This window comes from Rhea americana, unplaced genomic scaffold (genome assembly GCF_003343005.1).
Source record: "Rhea americana isolate MKP2758 unplaced genomic scaffold, rheAme1 scaffold_111, whole genome shotgun sequence".
Lineage (NCBI taxonomy): Eukaryota > Metazoa > Chordata > Aves > Rheiformes > Rheidae > Rhea > Rhea americana.
In genome coordinates this window covers 2,605,952-2,615,563 of record NW_028185162.1, presented here as the reverse complement: position 1 = coordinate 2,615,563, position 9,612 = coordinate 2,605,952, and the positions used below count along the sequence as shown (strand labels likewise).

Below are 9,612 nucleotides of genomic sequence, written 5' to 3'. Positions count from 1 at the left end.
TATGGCAACTGCCCGCCCCGCCGGCGGCCGGCCACCGAGCGGCCGCCCAGAGCGGCCGCCGCCATAGAGCGCCGAGCTAGAGAGCGCCGCGGCGGCGCGGCCCACCCCCACCCCCTCCTGGCGGCGCGGCGGTTTCGCGGGCGCCCTCCGGAGGCCGAGAGAGGGAGGGCAGCGCCGCCCGCGGGGGCGCGGCGGTTCCCGGAGGCCGCGAGTTCGAATCCCCCTCCCGGCACCGCGAGCGGCCAGCCGCGACACTGACTGTGTCCCTGTGTCCTGCTGCCTCCACCAGGGCCGAACTGCATCGCCATGGGTGGCTCATAAACACACAGGTACATACGGATATATATATGCACACACACATGTATTTATAAATACATATGTATTTATAATACATATATACACAGAGATACATATATATATATATATAAAAATATATATATTTATATTATATTATGTATTTTATACATAGCATTCATGCAAACTGTTCCTCAGCACTGAGGGGCATTTCCCCTGCTAGGGGTCACCTAGTCTCCCCCATAGCTTCCCTGGGACTGGTTTTATTATCCCGCTCAAGGCCTTTTTTGGGGCTGTTTCAGGARCAGACGGTAGCGGGGGAGAGGGGATCTCCTCTCGCGTTCTGGCACAGCGCAGCCTGCTTTGCAGGGAGCAGGTTGCACAGCGGGGGCTGCAGAACAGGAGCTGGCGGCTGGCGCCTGTCTGTGCGTGGAAGAGAAAGGCTCCTTTGGGGTATTTCAGTCAGATGCTCTTTTCAGCTTAAATTTATTWTGCAAACTCAGGGCAAACCGTCTTGAGCTAAGAAGCCACGCCGCCCCCTCGCCCCCGGGCCCACGCTGCTCCTCGGGGCAAGCCGACGGCGCAGGCAGGCACTGCTCGCTCAGGGTTCAGCGCAGCCCGCTCCTCTTTACACGCTCCTGCTAGTCGTGGGAAAGAGTGAGAAAAGCCCTTCGGTTCAAGAAACGTCTAAAAAGTTCATAGTGGGCTTTTCTCCTACTCCACACTCCCCCAAAAACTGTTTTCCCCATAGAAGAGGAACCTCAGACAACACGAGAAACCTGCAGCACACAAGTGCTGAAACATTTGTGCATCAGCTCTTCACTCAGCTTTTTCAAGAGCCAGAACAAGTCACGTTTTCTGCTCACAGCGACCAGCCGCAGCTCCAGCACAGCTCTCCACCAGCAGGGAAACCATCCTCCTCCTCATCCCCTGCAGACAGGCTGCAGTYCCCTGGGGCTAAACCAGGCTCCTGCCCTCACCGTGCTCCAGCAGCATCCTGGCCCAAGCCTGCGACTCCCAGAAATGCAAATAGATTACTTTAAAATATGTTTATTTTTACTGTTTAATATACTGTTTAGTGATACAGCTCATGGTGTTTTGGCATTTCCCCCTCCAGCAGAGCCTGCTGGGCGCACGGCCTTTCCCCCAGCCTCACGCGTAGGGGATGAACGTGCAATGGCCGCGTTAGGTGGGACCTACAAGCCTGGTAAACGACAGCACTGAAAGCAGAGAGCGCTTTGCGAGCGGCACAGCTCTGACGGAGACGTGAAGAGGCCTTCTGTGCTGCCTCCTGGAAACCCGAGGTACGAGCCCCAGCCTCCACAGCATACAGCAGCCTCAGAGGTGCGAGCCCCAACTGGGCTCCGTTGCCAAGTTTTCTTGCATCTTGTACAGCGCAAGGGTCTAGACATGCCTTCGCCGCCTCTCCTCCCCCTCCGGGCACAGGCAGGAGCTCCCAGCCCTGTAACAGAGCTGGCTGCTGCTCCTCGTGGCTCCAGCCCATCGCCCAGCCACKGAGCTCAAAGGTGCAGCTTCTGGATCAAGAAGAGGGGCCACACTCCATCCCAGCCTCACATCTCAAGGAGGCTGCCAAGAGCAGGGAGGGAAAAGGAAAGAGCAGAGAAGCCACTGGCCCAAGAAAGGGTCATTTTAAACACTGGCACACGAGGCTGAATAGGTCCTTAAGCATCAGACAAGCCATCTGGTATCAATGAGCACTTAYCCACCTCAGCTGACTTGGCCCACCATAGCCTTTTCCAGGAGTTAACAGCAACGCTTTCTGCAGCACAGCAGCACCACAGAAACATTGACACCAGCCTACAAGGCCCCCATCATTACTTCAGGCAAAAAGGTTAGATCAAACATCTGATTATGCCCTTCTCATCAGCAGCTTGTCCCACCCGTGTCCTCCTAGGGAATGAACAGGCCAAGACAACACTGCTCTTTAAAATTTTAATTAAGGTAACAGTAGAAACCATTAATTGAACTACAGCTCTTGACAACCACAACAGCATATAKTTTTTTTTCTCCCTTATCCAAGACCACTATGGGATGCCCAAGACCAGGGCTCTGCAACCAGACAGCAGCAAGTTATTAAGGGAACAAACAAACTCACCACAAGGAGTCTCAGGTTTGCACAGTAAAATGCCAGCTGGTCCCACACCAACATTTTAGGGCCATCTCTGATGATTTTTGAAGCAAACCTGCAGCAGCAGGCCTGTTTGCAACACTGCCCACCAAGCCCAGGCACCATGGGCTGTATGCACTGGGGCAAGGACATCTGGGAACCCCATGCTCATTTTCGCCTCAGCACAGAAGAATAAGAGCTTCTTTCTCTTGGTCCATCCAGGGCTGCAGAACTTTTGCCTCACCTCAGCCAGACCACAGAGTCAGTTTGTGAAACCTTCAGTGTGTTCACATGCTTTTTTTGAGGCTTAGACCTTGACATTTGCTTTTCCWCCTGCATCAGAGCCCCTGCGTGGGTGTCACTGGGCTCAGCTCTTGTGCATCACTGTTTCCGATATCCAGCTCCACCTGGATCCCTGTTGGCTGCAAAGGGAATCCACAAGGATGTTAACCTCATGCAGCTGGAAGTCTAAGGGCAAGTCTGGGCATTGCTCTATTGCCTGCCCCAGAGAAAGAAAAATCCCCAATTATATTCCCATTAAGAATTTCTTCCTGCCCTGTGCCCTAATTTTAACTAGGCCTGCTGAACACAGAGCTACAAAGAGAGAACGCAATTTAGCGGAGAAAGAACGACTTGCTCCAAAATGTCCCCAGATACACAATTAACACATCCAGGACGYGTTTCACTGCCCGGCACACAGCTGCATCCCTTTGGATCAGGATGCAGCATGGGCTATCAGCCAGGATACTGGTTTATGCAGCACTGCTCCAGTACATAGGCAGAATTCAAGTCAAAGTCACCTATGCAGGTGCTGGAGCCAGCGTTACAAGATCTTTGTTATCCATATGCAGTCAGGAGAGATTAAGACAAGCAAGAGGAACATGGTGACCTAGATTGCAAGTGGTGCCACCCATTTAACATGCCTAAAAATACAAGCCCAGGCTGCTAGGAACAGATGCTCTTCTCTTGCGCAGGATACTAGGTTGCATTTCCTCCTCTCCCCTTGCAACAGGTCACCCAGTGAGGCCTCATCCTGCCTTGTCTTCCATCCTGCCTCAGGTCTGAACCTAGGTCCAAGTCATCTTTCCCATGACTTCTTCCCCGTTGCCAGAGGGGCTGGTCTCACCTGCCGAGACGATTTTACCAGGGAGGCAATGCGCTGYGTGTTGGCCTTCTCCCAGGTTGCCTCTTTGCTCTCCAGCAGCACCCGGGTGCTGGGCACAAAGCTCCAGGAGCGGCCAAGTGCTGGCTTCAGGGGGCCAGTGCTGCTGTTCCTTGTCACCTGGTTGGTCACCTGCAGCACAAATACCATTATCAGCACCCAGGAAAAAAYGGTGCCGCTCACAGTAACAAAATGCAGGAGATCACTAGGAGATAATAACCACAATCTGCTACTTCTGCAAACCTTTTTTCTCTCCTTCCTGCCTCTGCCCTCCCCCAGCACAATCATGCTACCGTTGTAAACACAACTCACAACTGCAYCACACGCCTATGTTCCTAGCCGATTGCTTAACACAAGCAGTGCAAGAGAAGCTTCCCCTTCTCTGAGCCTAGGGACAGGGTCCACAGCCCACAGAAGCACAGGGGAATTAAACTGCACTCACCCCGAAGAGAAAAAGCCCTGGGCTGTGTCTCTATGAACAGCAGTGTAAAAAYGAAGAACTGCTCTAGCTTCAAAGGATCTCAGCACAGGCACTCAGGTTAATGCTGAGCTCACTCAAGCTGCAGTGATTTCCAGTGCTGAGGCCCCCTGCAAAGTTTAATTCTGAACCTCCAAGCATCCTTCCAGGCACTCTTCCCTATTGCTCTACTGCAAGTCAGAACAGCAAAGGGCAAGGCTGGACTGATGCCTTCCAGCGCCAGGTTCAGCACATTCATTTTCCCTTGTGGCTCTTCAAGTTCAAACACATCAACTGTGGTCACAGCAACCAGTCYGGGAGCATCAGAGCAAATGCAATCGCTCATTCAAGAGCTAGAGAACGGAGATGGCTCCTTCCAATCCCCAGCCCCTTCCATATGATGCAGTGCTGCCCTGCAACTAGCTCCAAAGCAGCTAAATMAGTGGCTATTTAGGCAGCCCCTTAAGTGATATATGAACCTAGAGCTGGTGCTAATCAAAAATAAATACAAGCAGGCTTTTGGTCTGCTTGTGCCTAACTCTACCATGCTCAATCTAGCAAATGACTTGCTGGCTGCAGACAGCAATACAAGGCAGCTAAGCAGCCCTGTTCTGGCTCCGCAGTTGCCGGAACAGGACATCTGTGGCTGCAGAGCAGCAGAGCTACATTGGCAATCAGGCCCAGGAGCAGAGCTCTGCAAGATCTCAGCTGCAAACAGGATCCCTTGGGTGCTTTGAAACCACTGCAGGACTCCTTACCATGGCACACACCGACACCCAAGGGGCAAGGCACAGCACCACTCACCACAACCGCCAGGCTGAACTCCCTGGCCAGCATCTTCAGCTCCCTGGCCAGCTGCATCATGAGGGCCAAGCCTGGAGAAAGATAGGGCATTTTTGTGCTTGGTAGGATCAAGTGAGACAGAGGGAGCAGCCCCTTAAGTTCCCAGGTCCACTTGGAGGCAAGTGACACTTAGATTTCATGAGCACTAGATTTAGTGACAGTCCATGAGGTGCCTTCCACCCCCTTCTGCCAACAGTGCCCAGAAGCCCCAATGCATCTTGTCCACCCATGTGCCCTGGGGAGCCATGCCTACAAGTCAGCATCTCCAGGGCCCCTCGGCCAGCAGACCGGGCATAGACAGACCAATCTGAGTTGTGCTGCTCTCCTCTCACATCTTAGAATCCCCCAGGAAAAAGCAGGGCAAAAAAGCCTGACAAAAGCACCAGGAGCTCTGGCCAGGTTTGGCTTTGCAGGTCAGACACCCCTCTCTAGCCACACCTCTGAGGGCTACAGCCCACAGCCATGAGGTTTCCTGAGATCGCACTGCCTGCTCCCAAGGTGCGCGAGACCTTTCAGGTGTCTGATAGGTCTCTTGGTGCCTCAGCCAGCAGAAAGCTCCTCAATTCCAATTTACAATCCTTTTTGGCAGAAAGAGCCTGGGGAGCTGTGCATCTTTGCTGCTGGCACGTTTTACATCTAGGACACCGCAAGCAGAGGTTTTACTCAGCAAGCAAATGCAGTTCAGTGCCTCCTTGGTCCTCTGCTGGGTTTCAGGCTACTGCGCTGAGCCTGCAACACAAGAGCTACCTTGAATTTTCACAGTAACACTGGAGACAGACTCCCCTTTCAGCTAGTTGCAAAGGAAAAGCCAGGGCAATCGCCCCCACATAAAGCCTGCCCCTTGCTCCAAGCACCAACTCATGCAGGACAAAGATGCTCTTCAGTGAGAGTGGGAGGTCTGTAACCTCACTGCACGTCCACGGAGTCAGCAGCAGCACTTCACTCTTACCCTCCAGCCCCTTCCACAGCAYGCTCACCCTCTGACTGCTTGCCTCCCAGCAGCGGGTAAATCACAGCCGAAACRGAGTCGATCAGCAAGACCTTGAGAGGCCCCGTGGAGCTCGTGACCTGAAGGAAAAAGGCACCACATGCCTTGCAGAGTGCTACTAGGCAAATCTGGCAGCTTTGGAGGTCCTGAAGCTGCATGGAGGCTCAGTGTTGGACCTGGTGTAAATCACTGCACACACAACTCTGGGGCCTGCTGCTCTCCTTGCAGCTCCAGGCAGCCAAGGGGAAAGGAGAGAGAAAGAGACTGAGGRTCTTGGTCCTACCTGCTGGGAAAGGCTGTCCCGGAGCTCCTGCAAGGCTCCCAGCATTTCATAGATGTCAAACGCTCGGGCCACCTGAACCCGCTGCAGAGCCTCCAGCTGCAGCAAAAAGCAGCAGTCTCATCAACAGCCTCCTCTCCTCCAGGACCCGTGCCACAGCACACATCCTGGCCCCACGGCCACCCCCCAGCAGATCTGCAAGCCATACTCCTCCTGCCCCCAGGACACTAATAGCTCTTTGCATTTATACCATGCTGCAGGGCCAAGGACACTTTTCTTCTGTCCCCATTTCATCAATGGGAGGCCTGAAACAGTGAGGTCAAGGAGCCGGAGCCTGGGCAACTGCACCGAACGCTCCTCAGGGAGAAACAAAGCGTGGCGCCTAACCCTGCACCAGAAGAGCCCAGGAGGATACGGGCAGAGCCGACAGAGGAACCGGGGTTTGGCAAGAGCCAAGCAAGGCCAGCATTAGCAGTTAAGGACCAGCCTGACCTGCTCCGCAGTGAACTTGCCTGTTCTTCCTCATCCTCCGCCCGAGCTTGGAGCATCTGGTAGAGGCGGGAAGCTGTGAATCCCCCCGTGGAGTCAAGAAACAGGACGTGCTGCTTGAGGCCAAGAGACACACTGGCTGCAACGCTGAGACATACCTAGGAGAGGCAAGGCTTAAGCATGGTCCTACACCACCAGCTTCCCACAGGAGCTCAGGAGCTCCCAGGGTCCTCCTGGCCTAGGAAGGCCAGGCTAGAGGCCTTCCTGGTGATCCCACAGCAACCAGGACCAGCAGAAGCCTGGTTCAAGCCTCCTGCCAGGGCTGCCCTGTGCTCTGGGGAAGGCTGAAGGACAACAGAGGAGACAAGGCCAGTGCCTGCCCATGGACTGTTTTCCTCAGTGCTTTCCTCTTATCTGCACCTGATGTAGGATGAAAAGGTCAATGATTGTGAGTGCTGAAATCACTCTGATAGCCCCACAGCCAAGGCAACCACCTGCAGCTGCAGGGTCCTTTGCCATGGGGACTACCRAGCTGGAAAGAATAAAAACCTCCTGCATTCAAGAAGTTACACCAGCCTCAGATCCCAGGAGTCTCAGTTTGGCTCAGGTCCCTCTGCTTTCTGTGCCTGAAGGCCTCTATGACAGGAGACTAGCACAGGGAAAGGATGGGAACAGATGGGTTTTGCCAAAAGCTTGACTCCAGCTTTTTTCCCCCCTTTCCACATGTTCTCATTAGAAACCATCCAATTAAACAAAAAGTAGGATGAGAGTAAGGTCTAGGCTGTGTCTGTAAATACAGATTGCAGTATGGGTCCGGGAAGTCCCCTTTTTCATGTGCTTTGGCACCATTTTTGTCATACCTGTCCACTGCCCTCCTCCATCCTGCTCACCTGTGTCTTCCCACTGCCAGGCGCTCCCATGAGCTCCGTCACTTCCCCTGTGTACAGCCCAGAGTCCAGCAGCTTGTCCAAGCTAACAGTTGAACAGACAGGTGGGATTACYGACACATCTTCAGTCAGAAAGGCAAGGACTTCGCAAAGCAGCAATATCCAGATATCTGTCCCTAGAGAGGTCCCTTTCCAACTGCAGACAAGTGCCTCAGACTTTGCTCCTTCCCCTCTGTCCCTGCTCTCTGCACATTTTGGAGAACAGCAGATGATCTGCAGTGTGGTGGGCAAGAGGACAGCACTGAAACGGAGAAGAGCTGTGATCTGGGAGCTCTCAAGGTGTGACTACASAGGGTTTCTCTGCACAGTCACTGCAACCACCCCATGAGGGGACTGGGAAAAGGGAGAAATAAGGCACAGGAGATATGGAGAGTAACTCATTTCCACGTTCAGAACAATGACAGCAATGCCATTCCCTCAAAGGGCATAGACTGGCTGGGCTTGCAGCCACAATTTGAGCAGGCCAAAAAGAAAAATGCATCTACTCTCACCCTAGTACCACAAAAAGGGTTTCAAGGTTGAGACCATGTGCAGGAGAGCTGCAGCAGTTCTAACAGGGAATATCATCAGCAGTGCAGCAGGTCCACTCCACCCTTGTCCCACCTCACCCCACACACTGCTTGAGGCACCATCATACTGAAAGCCAAAGCCCAGACTGGGCTGTCTTCCCACAGAGAGCTTCCCACAGCCAGACCTGCTCGTGACCTGGGTGATGTACCCACCTGGCAATCCCAGTGGACAAGATGGCTGTAGAGCTCTTGAGCTCCTCATAGAGATCTGCTCCATTGGCAGGGAAGGCTGAGAACTGGGCCAGGAGCACACGTCTCACAGCAACCAGGGCCTGGCAGGCAGAGAGTTGTCTGAAAAAGTAGGCTGAGGAATTCCTGGGCTAGGCTGGCACAGGGACAGCAAAGAAAAAGTCTCCCTTGCCCTGGGCAACTGTGTCCAGCATGCTAAGGCACGTGCATCACCCAGTAACAAGATGCTGACAGCACAGCTCCCACTCACAGCTTGAACCCTTAAGCACAGTCCTAAGATACTGAGCACAGAGAGCCAAGCACAGGGAAACCYGCGATACAGAGCAGAACCAGATGCTACAGAGCATCCCACAGGCTGAACTGCACCACCAATGTCTGCTTCAGAAGGTCCCACGGACAAGCCTGTCCAGGCATGGAGCTGAACAGCTCCTAAGTTAACATAACAGGACTCTGGCATTTCCCATTACCTTGTAAGACAGGGAACACTTCTGTGCRACATCTTCCAGGTCAGACGACACAAAGTCCACCACTGCAAATAACATGAGGGATGAGAATTTAGAAGCCAAACCTTGATAGACCACAARCACTAAAGAACCAACCATCTCCTTTAGGAAACACCCTAGGACCACAGAGTAAATTCTGCCTTTAAGTACTAACAGCTAAAACATTCCTGTGCCTCTCTGCTGGCGCTCCAGGCGGGCAAGCAGGATGCCCCATGAAGTGGAATACTGATTTTCCTCTGAGAAGGTGCTGGCATCACCTGAGACCCATTAACTTGATTGCAAAATTAATTTAATTAGGGACAGGTTAGTTTAAAACAAAACACTTTGCTCGAGAGCTGCCYAGGGCCATTTGATAGCTAGGGTTGGAGAGGGCAGCTCTGCCAGCTAGCAGAGCTGGTCCTGAGGGGTAACAGCCAACCCAGTGCCAGCTCAGGACACGCAGAGAAGGGCAAAAGCCGCTGAAAATAGCAAAGAACTACTGGCCCAGCTTCTGTCCCAGAAGCCACTTTGAGATTTATTATTATTATTATTTAAAGGCGTATGTTATATATTGCAAACAGCAGAAGGCAGTTCTCAGGGGGAAAAGGAGCATCACGACACCCGGGGCTTTCGCACCCACGGGATCCTTTGGCCAGAGGCTCCGTTTCGCGCGGACAGAGCGTTTGCTTCTCTCGGCCTCGGGCCCGGTTCACCGGAGCCCGCCCGGAGCCCCGCGCCGCGCGGCGGGGACGGAAACCAAACGCCCGGGAAAAGCCCCGGAGAC

General features: G+C 53.4%; 1 protein-coding gene across 2 annotated transcripts; it reads right to left on the bottom strand.

Moving 5' to 3' along the window:
• Positions 1-2,233: 2,233 nt before the first annotated feature.
• Positions 2,234-9,591, bottom strand: RAD51D (RAD51 paralog D). Of its 2 annotated transcripts, none has more exons than XM_085315605.1 (10): positions 9,004-9,591; positions 8,814-8,875; positions 8,311-8,429; positions 7,532-7,613; positions 6,665-6,799; positions 6,156-6,251; positions 5,862-5,976; positions 4,846-4,916; positions 3,549-3,716; positions 2,234-2,844 (listed from the first exon to the last, which is right to left on the bottom strand). In XM_085315605.1, exons 1-10 carry the CDS (start codon positions 9,101-9,103, stop codon positions 2,761-2,763), a joined length of 1,032 nt encoding a protein of 343 aa, XP_085171731.1. In that variant the 5' UTR covers positions 9,104-9,591; the 3' UTR covers positions 2,234-2,760. The 2 variants fall into 2 exon arrangements, with proteins under 2 accessions (XP_085171731.1, XP_085171739.1); XM_085315613.1 differs by having other exon boundaries at positions 5,862-5,952; positions 9,004-9,589.
• Between the last annotated feature and the right edge of the window lie 21 nt (positions 9,592-9,612).